Raw genomic sequence first — 13817 nt, 5'->3', positions numbered from 1 at the left:
CCTGCTGAGGGTATAGTAGGCAGCATCTGGTTTCTGTGTAACAGATACACCCCCTACCCCAACCTATACCCTGACCAGTCCCCAAGTGAAGACTGGACCATGGAGGAACGCTTCCGCCCTCTGACCTTCCACGGCCTGGTCCTCCGGTCGCAGCTCGTCACCCTGCTCGTCCGAGGCGTCTGTTACTCTGAAAGCCAGTCGGTGAGTCTCTCGTTAGCAGCAGGGTTCTAGATGGCAGGGGGTGCTAGGAGCACAGCCCCTGTACCTCTGGGCAAGAGAGAGGTGGTTCTTCAAGTGTGCGTGTGTCAGTGGACCGCTGTGTGCAGTGCGCGTGCAGTGAGCGTGCGGTGGCCTGTGCAGCCAAGGCTCCCTCTGCTGTGGTCAGGGTCCTCGCCAGGTGACCCTCAGGGAGGGAAGGTGAATTTTCCTCCTGTCATTCTTCTCGTAGTCTCCACACCAGTTGAGAAGCACACTTCTGCTCACCCCCCAGGCTTGTGGTACAATTTCTGTATTTAAATTCCTGGTATGAATGAACTTTCTTACATGTATTATCAAAAGAAAGACCATCCTTCCTGGCAATTTCACTGTTGTCTTCTTTTTTCTTTCGTTTGGTTTTTAGAGATAAGGGGTGGGTGGAGTGCGTTGTTCAAAGACCCACTGCTTTTAGACACTGCCTTTTTAGATGGAGACTGAGAAAGCCACCCAAAGACCTGGTTTCCAAACCAACTGTCTTGGTTGGGTACTTGACTGTGGGAGGCCAGAGCTGCATAAGGGCACTTACAGGGTGGGAGAGAAAGGGCCAGGGCAGAATTGGGCAGACCAGTCTGGTTGGAGATGGGGTAGGTGATGTGCAGCTCAGGGTAAGGGAGATAGAGTGATGAGAGCAGATCCTGGAGGGCTTACCTGGGTGCAGACAGCAGCAGTGTCTGACTGATAGAGCATGGGGTTCCGGGTGCTACCTGGTGGGCAGTAGACTAGTGAAATGGAGTTGGTTGTGTGAAAGGTGAGGGTGTGCAGGGTGGAGTCAGGGGAGTCAGGGGAGGGTGACGGCACCAAAGAGAGCAGTGGTTTGTGCTGGGTCACTGGCCCTGCCGTTTTGCCACTGTCACATGGTCCTGAGTGTCCCTCCCTTTTTTTGTAAGGACACCATCACTGGATTAGGCCCACCTTAATCTAGCATGACCTCATCTTGACTTGATTACATCTACAAAGACCCTATTTCAATAAGATTGTAGGGTACCAGGGTCACAGGTATTGGGGTGAGGACTTGGCCATATCATTTTGGGGGACACAGTTTAATACATAACTGCTACAATTAGCATGAAACATTTGCTCTTTAAACAAAAGAAAATTAAAGAAAGAAAATTATTTTCTTTAACTGTATTTATTTATTTTTAATAAATTGACCAGCAAGGGACAGAGCAAGAGTGAGACAGAGGGAAAGCGAGAAAGCAAGCCACCAGGTCCGGGACTTAAACCGCAATCGGCCACGTGGGAGTCCAGTGCCCTTAAGCACCACACCACCTGTCGGCCCCTAGATATTTGCTCTTTTTACAGATGAAGAAAGAGTGATTCAGAGAGATTAGGGGACTTGCCCAGGGTGGCACAGTTAGGAATTGGACCAAGATGTCTCACTCCAGAGTACCTGCGGCTGGCCCATACCACCTTCCACTCAGCGGGGCCATGGCCAGACATGTCTGGACCTTGAGGGGGAGGAGGCCCTAAGTATGACCTGCTCGGCACTATTGTCCCATATAAGCCCAGTCCTGGTTGGCGTTACAGAGTGCCAGCCAGCCACGCCTGTCCTACGCTGAGATGGCCGAGGATTACCCACGGTACCCCGACATCCACGACCTGGACCTGACACTGTTGAACCCACGGATGATTGTGGTGAGTGGGGCTGTCTGTCTGGGCACGGCCTGCGGAGACACTGCTCATCTCAGATCCCAGGTGACTTGTGCTGTCTGTCCTGCAGGATGTCACCCCGTACATGAACCCTTCACCTTTCACTGTCTCCCCCAACACGCACGTCTCCCAAGTCTTCAACCTGTTCAGGACGATGGGCCTGCGCCACTTGCCGGTGGTGAATGCAGTGGGAGAGGTGAGTCTGAGTCTGGGCGGAGGAAGGAGAACCTGTGCTCCTGCCTCTGTTGTCCACCTGCCCTTCTCAGAGGGATCCTCCAGCCAGTGTGCTGTTTATGAGCCCCAGCCTCTTAACCAGGAGGAAACATTAGAATCCCACAGAGTGATTTCTCAAGCTAAAGCCTCCTCTGAACCTCTCCCACTGAGAGGCAAGAGAGAGGAGGGATTAGAGCCAGCTGAGTCCTGTGGCCTGAAAACCTCCTCCCACCTCACCCTGGTTGGCCAGCAGATGGCACCAGTGTCCTGGCCTTAATCTCTGCCTGCCTGCCTGAAACATTTAGGTCTTTTTTTTTTAATGTAAGATTTTTGTCATAGGCCTTGTGGGCTCCCCAGAAAAAGGCAGGGACAGAAAGAGAGGGAAAGTAAGAAAACACCCCCCACAGGGAATGGCCACACTGAAATCCCTTCTCCAGTGTCCTAGGATTTGGGGCATGCACACACACACCTGGCGAGATTTTCATGCCGCAGGGTCCAAGACTTAAACTGCGCAGTTGGCCGCGTGGGACCTAGCACCTTAGCCTCCACACCACCTGCTGTCCCTAGGCCTGTCTCTTAATTCTAAAATATTTCTCTTTACTTCTGATCTAGCCTTTGTGTTCCTTAGTTCCCTACCTGTTTTGAGGATTTATAATGAATTTCAAGCAAAATACTTTGAGAGTTTACAACAACATAAACCTAGTGATTATTACTGCAGATTTTTCCATTTTTTTCTCATTTTTTAGAACTTCATTATTTTCTTATTACACAAATATTCTTTCATTGTAGGAAAATAAGAAACTATAAATAAGCCAAAAACCACAAAAAGAGAACAGAAAACAAACCCGACCTCTACTTTGCAGAGGGAGCTGTGTGTTAACTTTAATGCATAACCCGTCTTTTTCTCTGCACATCTGCAGGTCAAGGTAGAGCATCTGTAATCCAAAAATCTGAAATCTGAAGTGCTCAGAAATTCAAAACTTTCTAAGCATTGACATGACACCATAAATGGAAAATTTCACACCTGACCTCATGTAATAGGTCACAGTCAAATACTATAATGCAAAAATATCGTACGAAATGACTTTCAGGTTATGTGTTTATGAAACAAATGACTCTCATACTTGGCTTGGATCCTATCCCCAGGACACCTCATTATGTATTTATAAATTCTCAAAATCCTGAACAAAACCCCAAGTCTGAAACTCCTGTGGTACCAGGCATTTTAGATAAGAGATATTTAACCCGTAGAGATTTTCTATATTAAATGTTAAAGAAAATAGAGTAATTGTTCATACTGGTTAGTAGCCTAATTTTTCACTTAAGTTGTAGGAAGTGACTTTCCATGACAGGAAACATTCACCCCTGTTGTTGTTTTATTCCAGTTTTTAACTCTCAAGGTGTGCACACACATCAGAGAGAGAGAGACAGAGAAAAATCACCCCCGGGGGGGATGGCCATGCCACAGTCCCTTCTCCATTCTCCTCTTGGGATTTTGGGCATGCATGCACACAGGCCCAGTGTGAGTTTCAAGCTGCCGGAACGCAGAGTCGGCCATGTGGGACCCAGGGCCTTATTAACCTCCATGCCGCCTGCTGGCCCCTACTTCTGGTCGCATTTTAATGGCTCTGGAGTATGGCTGATCACTTTTTCGGATTTCTCTATTGTTAGATACTTAAATTTCAGCAATTTTTCTCTTTTAAGGCTTTTAGTACATGTTGCCAAAATGCCCTCCAGGAAATGATGCCTCTTAAAGGGAAGGTGTCATACAGTATATCCACAATATAACCCCGCACACAGCGCGGCGTGTTCTTCCACAGCTCTAAGTGCAGTAGACGGTATTGCGTTCCTTGAAAGGAACTGCCGACTGCCCTGACAGGCTCCAACAGCTTACCATGTGGCTTTGCTGTAGCCAGCCTCAGTGAGGAGAAGGGACCACCTTGATGAATTGTGAACAACAACTCTTGTAGATAGTTTCACAAAGTGGTGTTTACTTGGTGTAGCAGGGATCACACTTTCAGAACCCTTCAGGGCTCGCCTCTTGCACGTGTCTGTGTCCTGTTTAAAGACATTCCAACGCGAGTGTAATTGACCCAGCTTAGACCTTTGTTGATCTAATTCTGTCCCCTTGGCCTGCAGTTCCTTAGTTATCTGTTTATCTTGTTCTCTTCCTGAAGTTCGGAAGCCTTTGAAGCAGGTATTCCTGATCACGCCCTGCCTGTCTTGTCTAGGGTCCAGTTCTGTCTTCCTCCATATCACTCCTGCTCTTGCCACTTCAATCCTGCATGACTAGGGTCTTTTCTCCTTGCCCTAGATTGTCGGGATTATCACACGGCACAACCTAACGTATGAGTTCCTGCAGGCCCGACTGAGGCAGCACTACCAGACCATTTGACGGCCCAGCTGGCCTCCTTACCACCGGCCAGCCCACCCGCTCGCGGAGCTGCCTGGGCCGGCGACTCACTCATGCTTCAGCCGGCACAGTGGGCTGGGACTGTCCCAGAGCACGGAAGGTTCCTAGTCACCCACTCGATTGGAAAGCCTGGAGTCATCGAACTGCTGGTCAGACATCCTGGGGTGGTGGTGAAGCATCAGAGCTTGGACCCTTCTAAATTCCTCAGCAAGTATCTTCATGTTTCCTGCCCCCTGTGTTCCTGCCGTGCAGTGTTTGCCCAGGCCTGCCCAGGCCCCACTCGAGCTAGGACCAGAGGTGGAAGTCAGGCCCAGCCCCGAGGGGACGTTCAGCGTGGTTTTCCTCCGTCCTTGCTTTCCCTGAGAACCCAGCTGTTGCCTTAAACCATTGTGGGAGGGGCTTTGACCAAGGCAAACACTGGGAGGGGCTGCCAGTTGCAAAATCAAATTGATTACTAAATTTAGGAATTGGGCACTGAGAAAGTTCTCCAGGTTTTAAGGAAGCCTTCACAGGGACTCTGAACCCCTCATCCTCTAGTTCCCCTAAGGGACGTGTTCTGCTTTGTGAGTGTGGGTGGGTGCTCTGGTCTTGTCGCTGTGGTTTGACTCTCCTTAGAACCACCACCCTCCAGAAGCACAAAGCCTTACAGTCCCACTGAGAATCTGTACAGGATAAATCAGCATAGGATCGCCACAGCTGCCCTGGAGGTTAACATTTCTGCTTTCTCTCCATCTGCAATTACATGGTCTCTGCTAACATGTTCCGACCCCAACCATCCCCGAGCCTTTTCATCTCCACGACTTGGCAGACTTTGCTGACGCTTTCCTCGTCATCTCCTCACAGTACCCCGAAGTTAACTAAAAGCAGGGTACGCCTAGATAAGCTGCCTCACTGAACTCAAGGGAACGGCCCCCTTTTTAGAAGGTGGATGGGAGTCAGTGCGACCCCTTTTGGGTACGTGGAAGTTAGAGAAAATGGTCGGTTCAGGGAAGAAGCCGTCCACCTTTCACACACCTCTCTCCCACCCCTGATGCCAGCCATCCCCACCCTACTGAGGGCTCAGAATAGGAACTTTGTGGGAGTCTTCTGTGCTGCAGGGTGGGTGAGGTGGGGAGAAGAGATGCTTCCTGCCAGTGTGTGTGGAGGGATCAAGTATTGGACTCCCCCATCCTTGTCTTTTAGTGACTTTGTTCCTCTCCAGGCCGGTTGGTCCCTCTCCAAATAGGCACCCACAGCGAGTGTCTGGGCTTCAGGCGTTTGCACCTGTCTCCTCCTACCTTCCACATAGTCACCGTCGCCATGGTCCCATCAAGTATCTTTGTGGCAGACCTACTTTGGGACTCAAGACGGCATTCACAGCTCAGCAGCTTGAGGCTATGTGGGAGACCCGGGGTCAGCTCCCAGCCCATACTGAGAGCCGGCCTCTGAGGCACGCCTGTGGTCCTAGCTACTCAGGAGGCTAAGGCAGTAGGATTGCAACAAAATGAGATTTGTCTTAAAAGAAAAGTGGCATTCATTTCCATTTAGTTTTTTCAGACCATGGAAGTTGCCCGAGGGCATTGGTGTCTTGGCATCTAGCCTCAGCCTGTGCTGCTTCCTGTGGCTCTCATTCAGCCCAGGCATGGTGTCAGTTCTGGCTTTGTTGACCTAGGTCAACCCAAGTGCTCTGCACTCCAGGGAGCGATTGCACTGAAATCAGGTGGGGTGGGGTTCGGGGGTTATTGCTTTAGGACTCTTTCTAGTTAACTGAATCCCCCTCCCCATTTATCTCTTTGACCAAAATTACTTTAAGTTTTTTAGGTTCTCTGGATGTGCCTGACTTGTGAAACGGGGATGACACTCCCAGTAATCAGTTCAGAAATTCACAAGGACCAAAAGCGAAAGTTTTAAGTGTGACTGTTCAACCAGCTGCCGCCCTGTTTTGTGGCAGCATTCAGAGCTCAAGCATGCCACTGCATCCTCTCCGTAGGGAGACCCGTTGCCCAAGTCAGGAGAATGGTGTGACCATCTGCCACAGAAGCTTTGCCCCTTTTCCACCCTCACTGGAGTGGCAGAGCCTCAGCCCTGCAGGAGGACCCTCTAGAGGCCAGGATGCCAGCCGCCTGCCTCGAGGCTGCCCTGGGCCCCGGGTGAATGTTGCTGGAATCTATTCCTCGTGCACATCACGTGTTTAAGTCATCAGGTGTTTTGTTCCCATCAGTGTAGCCCAGAGATAGACAGTAAAATGCAAATGCCTCCCTTCCCCTGGCCACCTGGATGACTGCCAAGGGGGACCCAAGCCCAGGGCCCTCTGGGGAGACATGGTTTCTTGTCCTCTGCTGTGTCTGCCCTTTCCAGAGAAGCCCAAAGATGATGACTTCTCCACTCACAGGTAACTGTTAGCCTTGCTCCTTGATTCTTGACCATTGGAAACCAGAGTCTACAGCTCCTCACCTGCTACTAGCCCCATCACCCCCTGTGATTAGGTCACCTCGGTCACACACACACACACACACACCCAGAGGGCACCTGGGGTGGGCAGAGGCGGTTTTCTGTGTTTTGTCTCCAGCTTGGTGTTCCGTGACTCCCGGCTGGGGCACTTGGAGTGGGGAGTGGAACTGACAGGTCCCCAGTCACGACCGTGGGACATTTGTGATCCGAGTGAGGATTTGCTTGTGACCTTGCTTAACTAAGAGTTTTTGGCTGCAGTGGATACTTGCTTGAGTTGGCCGACTGACCACGTGGCATTTCTGGTGCAGACCTGCGCTGACGGCCCTGCCCCGGCCGTGCAGTATTGATGTGCAGTGTTGCCCCGAGTCCTGTGGACCTTGGTCTTCGACAGTTGCAGCTTCCTTTCTTCTGTTTGCACTGTTTATACAGCAATGTTAGCTAATACCACTGTGTATATAAATCGTATTTTTTTTTTAATTTGTAAAATTCTATTTTTATTTGAACTTCGGAACTTGGAAATTCTGTTACCATACATGTCAGAATAAAATGTCTTCATCTCTCTCCTTCTCTTTCTAATATGTAAGTCTTCTAACACTGGAGGTAGTTTTATAGTCTCAAGTCTTTTCATACAGAGGACTTCAGAAAGCTTGTGGGGAAGATGAATTAAAGTATGAGTTTATGTTGAAGCAAACATTTTTAAATTCCATGTGTAGTTTATTTTATAATATTTTTTAAGAGAGAAAGATTTTTGCTATAAAGGCACATGTGCTCACTGGAGAGACAGAAAGCGAGAAATCACCCCCCCCCCCCGGGGGGAATGGCCACAAAGCAATCCCTTCTCCTCCGTTCTCCTCTTGGGATTTTGGGCATGCACACACATGTGCCGGACATGAGTTTCAAGCCTCTGGGACCAGGACTCGAACTGTGGTTGACTGTGTGGGAGTCCAGCAACATAACTGTTAGGCCATCTACTGGTCCCCCATGTGTAGTTTTTTTTTTTTTTTTTTTCCCCCAGTTTTTGCTATAAGGTGCATGTGGTCACCAGAGAGAAACCGAGAGGGAAAGTGAGAAATTACCCTGGGGAGTGGCCAAGCCACAGTCCCTTCGTTCTCCCTTCTAGACCCTGAAGGGAGGTCTAGAGATTCTCAGGTCCCCAGGTCCAGGATTGGAACTGCAAAGTCAGCCACGTAGAATCTAGCTGCCCCAAACCTCCATACCACCTGCTGGCCCCATGCATTGCTTTTCATAATACACATATTCCATGAACTTCTGGAGGCCCCTCAGATGGCCGCCCCACTGGGCTCCTCATTCACTTAACAGTGAGGCAGCTGCCGTGGAGTGGAAGTCGTCCTGTGGGCTTAGCAGAAGTCACCAAGTTCCCACCGTCTTGTTTCTTCAAACACGTGCGGTTCCATCTTACTGGTCCTTTTCTCCTTTCAAAGCCACCTCTTCCTGCCAGCAGCTGCTTTCCAGAGCAGTAGATTCTCTACTGGAGAATCCGGTAGATTTCCTGCCTGTGTTGCACTAAGGAACTTGCCCCAGAGTCCCGGATAGCCAAGCAGAGAGTAAGGAAATCGCTGGGTCCCTGAGGCTGTGCCTCACTTCTGTCAGTGCCATGTGCCATCCCTTTTCCACCTGCTTTCTGCCTCGCTCTGAGCGACCTCAAGCCTCTGTCCCACCCTCCCAGTAGAAACCCTCTTGGTCCTTTCACACTCCTCCACCCATCCTCCAGTTTCCTCTGAGTGCTAGGGGACGTTTTCTGCCTTGTGAATCTGTCACTTTCAGTCCAGTCTGTTCTGTGTGTTAGGGGGACACCTTGGGAGTGTGCCCATCTACCACTCTATCCATTCTGCAGCTCCGTCCCCCACCCCAGACCAGACCTCACGAACCAGGCTGGACAGACTCTTTCCTCCCTGTGACCCTCATCCTTATTAGTCATTGTCTGCTCCTTCTGGGCTTGGAGTCCAAAGAGGGACATTTTTCTTTTCTTATTATTTTTTTGGAGAGGTTATTTATTTATTTATTTATTTATTTTTGCTATAGGGCATGTGTGCTTGCCAGAAAGACAGAGAGAGACAGAAAGTGAGAAATCACCCCCCCCAGGGGGGATGGCCACACCATAATCCCTTCTTCTTCATTCTCCTCTTGGGATCTTGGGCACACACGCACACGTACCCAGTGTGAGTCTAAGCCACCAAGTCCAGTACTCGAACTGCAGTCGATTACATGTGACATAACCATTACGCCAACTGCTGGTCCCAAAAGAGGGCATGTAATTGGCAATGCTGAGACCAGGGTTTCCCCACCTCCACCCCTTCACCATCGTTTCTTGCCTTCGCTCTACAAGGAGCACATTGCTGCTTCGTTTTCCCCTTTCCCAGCTTCTATAAGAAACCAAGACAGTTGGCCAACATTTACGGAGCATTGACCGGATGGGCAAAGAGGCTCTTACCCCAAGGCGCTTACGGTCAGATGTGGCACTTACAATCGCACACAAGGCAAATAGTGTCATAACAGTTACATACAAGATGCTGCCCGTGACTCTTTAAATTCTTTTTAGATTTTTGCTATAGGGCATGTAGGCTCACCAGAGAGAGACAGAAAGAGAGAAAATAGGAAATCACTCTCCGGGGGGAAATGGCCATGCCACAGTCCTTTCTCCATTTCCCTCTCAGGATTTTGAGCATATACGCGCACGCACCCAGCAAGTTTTTCAAGCTGCCAAATCCTAGCCATGAGCCATAGAACTGACCCTGTGGGATCCAGTGCCTTAACTGCCATGCCACCTGCTAGCTTTAAAAATAAATGTAAAGAAGGTTTTGCCTTAGTACCTTAGGGAGCTGGAGATAGAGACAGACACAGTGAGAGGGAAAGTGAGAAATCCCCCCTGGGGTGATCACACCACAATCCCTTCTCCATTCTCCTCCCGGTATCCTGGGTATGCGTGCACATGCACCTGGTGTGATTTTTCAAACCACTGGATCTGGGACTCGAACCACAATTGGCCATGTGGGAGTCCAGCAATGTAACTGCTATGTCACCTGCTGGTCCTTAAAAAAATTTTTTTTTGCCAGAGGCTGCATGTGGTTGCAGCATGTGGGAAAGGTCATGTGGGAAAGGTCATGTTGCAAGGCCTTCTCCATCTCTCCCTCCTTTGGGGATTTTGGACATACACATATGTGCCTGGCATGTTTTCCAATCCATCAGGTCCAGGACTGAACCCTACAGTCAGCCACATGGGATCCAGCCGCCTTACCCACCACACCACAGGCTGGGCCAACCCATGACTCATTCTCACTGGGTATGTGGTGTCAGGGCCTGCTTCAGGGAAGAAGTAGCATTCACAATAAGCCTCAAGGGATGAGTAGAGTATCCTTGGAAAGATTAAGTAAGGACATCCCAGGTGGAAGTATCGGCAGAAATAAGGACAGAGGAGACGTGTAGGCACAGGAGGTGTCATGGAAACTGATGAGGGAAGTGAGACTCTAGGGGTAACAGGTGGGAAAAGAACTCCGAGTACTACTCCCTGTTTAAGGTGAGCTTAGTGCCCGGTATTTTCTGCTTAGAACAACACCCTTTACAGAAGGAGGAATAAAGGCCCCTCCTCCAGTGACTCTCAGCTTTAGTCAAATCTGTAGATCTGGGCACCTTGGGCCTGAAAGACCATGGCTGTTTTTCAAAAGCCATCTGTTAGTACATAAAAGGCACATAAACTCAGTGCGCCCACAGAACAAGCCATTCTTTCATCTCTTTGCTCAGATTTTAAACCTGACACTCTGCCTACTCTTCAAAACTGAAATTGCAAATCACCTAGCTACAGCAGCTAACTTATGAAATGTGTCACAGAAAATCCACTTAGTATTCTCACTTTCTCTTTTCATCTTATTTGCTGTAGGGCTCGTATGCTTGCCAGAGAGATACAGGGAGGGAGAGAGAGGGAAAACAAAGTCACCCCAGGGGGATTAGCCATACCACAATCCTTTCTCCAGCCACTAGGTATAAGACTCAAGCCATGTATGGGAACCAGCAGTTAGGTCATGGCTATGTTGCTGGATTCCCATGTAGTCAACTGTGGTTCGCATCCCGGACCCGGTGGCTTAGAACTCATGCCGGGCGCGTGTGCGTGCATGCCCAAGATCCTGAGAGGAGAATGGAGGAGAAGGGATTGTGGTGTTGCCATCCCCCCGGGGGGTGATTTCTCACTTTCTGTCTCTATGTCTCTGTCTGGTGAGCACACGTGCCCTATAGTGAAAACCTCTCAAAAAAAAAAAAAAAAGACTCAAGCCATGTAGTTGGCCCTGTGGATCCAGCCACCCCAAACACTATGCCACCTGGCTGGCCTCAGTATTCTCATTTTCTAAATGTGCCCTAAAAACAAAACCCAAAAAGTACTAGGAGTGCAAAAATTGTCTATTGAGTACAAGCTACACTAGGTATTACCAAGAAGAGAAGTCCAGAAGTCGGTGCATTTTCTTTGCAATATACAAGTGCTCTGAATATGAGCAGAATCTGAGTAAAAATAAATGCTCTACTGGTCTCTTCACACTTTTTCAGGATCTGTGATAGGCTGGCGTGAAAGGCAAAGCAGATTAAGAACTGCAGTTTGGGTACTGCAGGTGGCATGGTGGTTAAGGCGCTGGACTCCCACATGGCCAACCATGGTTCAAGTCCCGAACCTAGAGGATTGCCTTCTCACTTTCCCTTTCTCTCTGTCTCTGTCTCTTTCTGGTCAAATTAAATAATAATAATAAAATGAAATAAACAAGTCTTTAAGAAAAAGAACAATTTGAGGTCCCCGGTCCCCCCACCACACACATACACACGGAGATGGGGAAATAAAACGAACAAAAAGAAAACATTCTTTTCTCTGACGAAGAGTAAAGCGCAAGGAATATCAGACCGAATTCAGAAATGACAACGCAATCCCTTTGACTTCTGTCCATGGTGCTGAAGTTTATTCATTTTCAAACTGCTTTCCGTAACAGGTGAGAGTTTACTCGGAAATTTAATGGGAAGGCAGGGGAGCCATGATTAAACCATTTTATCTACATTTAGCTCAAAATGTGAGACATGTTGGAAGCTGCAGATGGAATAGGGTGCTCATCACAGCTGACTCCTTGCCAACGAGATGAGACCAAGTGGCATGTGGGTCTCATGCCGTCCGCCCTGGGGCTGGCCTCCTGGCTGTTATCTTCGGTACTACAAAGAGAACACAAATGAATGTGGCTTAGCCACCTGACTATTGGGAAAGTCAGCTTCCTGTAAGACCCGAACGCCTAACCTCACCATCGAGCAGCTACTTCCCACCAGCCCCAAGTCCAGCCTGCTGACCCTCTGAATTTCACAGACTGGTAAGCAAGTTACTCAAGAGAGCCAATAGGGGCAATTCCTGTCAACTTCATTCAAATCTGCGAGGATCTTAAACTTCAGGAAAAGAACATGAACAGCTCTATAAACATTTTAATGTCCCACTTGTAGTAGCAGTGACTTTTTTTTTTAAAGCATTTTTCTCAACAGGCTGTAGCTGAAGATGACAACATTGCCCTGAGCCTCATGAGCACCCACCATGTTGGAAATTTTAGCAGGAATAGGTGTCTTCACAGGTCCCTTTCTTTTTTTTGGTGTCTTCACAGGTCCCTTTCCTGCTGAAGGTTTGAGCCTTATCAAAACTACATTTTTTTTTTCTCTTCAAATCCCATTTCTACTCCCCTTTCCTCTTACCCGGAAGCTGTTGCAGCCCAGTCCACTCTGGGCCCCAATCCTGTCCATCCTGCCCCCAAAGCAGCTGGACCTCCGCAGGCTCCGAGGGGCAGCAAGCATCGCCCTCAGCTTGCTTTTCAGGAGAGCAGATCTTTCCGAGGAGTCCCAGGGGCTCCGCCCAAGGGCACCCCCATCTCTCTGGGCTGGGCTGACCTCCCCAGTCCAGGGAGGTACCTCAGGGAGGGGGCTGAGAGCTGCCCCGGCTTCATCAGTCTGCTCACTCAGTATTTGTGGGGGTGCAACTTCATCTTCTAAAGGCATCTTGTCCTCCAAACGATCCAGCAAGTCCTTTACAAAGGGAAAACACAAGGAAAGCGAGAGGCCTCATTGACTTGGAGAAAATCAAGAGGAGTGGGCTCATTATCAGGAAACTCCCTGGCCCCAGAGTGTGTCCCCTCTCCTGACCCTACCTTGAAATCCATCAGGTCTGCACTGGACATGCCATTGTACACAGGGCTAGCTCCAATGTGACCCATTTGACCTGGAAGCAGAAACACCAGGAAGAGGAGGAGGCTCGTGGTGAAGGGGAAGGAGCCCATGCCGGCGCTGGCCAAGGAATGATCTGCGTGCTGCCTCTTCGCTCTCCTCTGGCTTCTCTCTCTCTCTCTCTCTCAGCCGTTGTCCGTCACTGTCCCCCAGCTGGCCAGCACCTCCTCCTTTTATAGCCCCCTCGCTCTCTGAGAGCACCAGCGGGATGGAACCCTCCCCATTCTGTCACTTGCAGCGATAAAGCAGCTGAGTGAGGAGCCCACAGAAGATGCCCTTTTAAAGTTATCAGCCCAGCAGAGCTTGTCACGGCCCCTCCGCCTTCAGCAGACCCTCGGCTGCAAGAGCCACATTCTTGCTGATTTGCCTCAAGAGGCTCCCACTTCAAAGGTGTGAGAAGAGCAAAAGAGTCCTTGGTTATCTCATCGCCATGCCTCGGGAATCTTTCTCCTCGCCACTGGGACCCATGTGAGGAAGCTGAGGGTAACGGCTGGCTGGCGCCCAGCTCCCCTGGGTTGTGGCTGGCTCAGCCAGCAGGGGCTCCAAATAAGGGTGGGAGAGGAGGGAATGGCAGGCCTCCGGCAGCTTCGGACAGCTGGGCTCCCACCTG

At 49.7% G+C, this 13817-nt stretch overlaps 2 protein-coding genes across 3 annotated transcripts in view; one reads left to right on the top strand and one right to left on the bottom strand.

Moving 5' to 3' along the window:
- CLCN6 (Cl-/H+ antiporter 6) overlaps nucleotides 1-7520 on the top strand; it is a 38639-nt gene extending 31119 nt beyond the window's left edge. The window contains exons 20-23 of one of the 2 annotated variants that reach the window (XM_006145310.2): nucleotides 45-201; nucleotides 1783-1890; nucleotides 1976-2101; nucleotides 4433-7520. In XM_006145310.2, coding sequence (XP_006145372.1) covers nucleotides 45-201; nucleotides 1783-1890; nucleotides 1976-2101; nucleotides 4433-4513 — 472 coding nt within the window. In that variant the 3' untranslated portion in view covers nucleotides 4514-7520. Of the gene's footprint in view, nucleotides 1-44; nucleotides 202-1782; nucleotides 1891-1975; nucleotides 2102-4432 lie in introns of those variants that run through there. The other variant, XR_003548884.1, reaches the window with a different exon arrangement.
- Nucleotides 7521-11900: 4380 nt separating this feature from the next.
- Nucleotides 11901-13469, bottom strand: NPPA (natriuretic peptide A). The gene is made up of 3 exons (XM_006145309.2): nucleotides 13132-13469; nucleotides 12683-13009; nucleotides 11901-12160 (listed from the first exon to the last, which is right to left on the bottom strand). The coding sequence occupies exons 1-3, from the start codon at nucleotides 13258-13260 to the stop codon at nucleotides 12149-12151; spliced, it is 468 nt and encodes a 155-aa protein (XP_006145371.1). The 5' UTR covers nucleotides 13261-13469; the 3' UTR covers nucleotides 11901-12148.
- Between the last annotated feature and the right edge of the window lie 348 nt (nucleotides 13470-13817).

This window comes from Tupaia chinensis, unplaced genomic scaffold (assembly GCF_000334495.1).
Source record: "Tupaia chinensis unplaced genomic scaffold, TupChi_1.0 Scaffold000146_1, whole genome shotgun sequence".
Taxonomy (NCBI): Eukaryota; Metazoa; Chordata; class Mammalia; order Scandentia; family Tupaiidae; genus Tupaia; species Tupaia belangeri.
The sequence above is the reverse complement of the archived record's forward strand: the minus strand, read 5'-3'. Positions and strand labels throughout refer to the sequence as shown.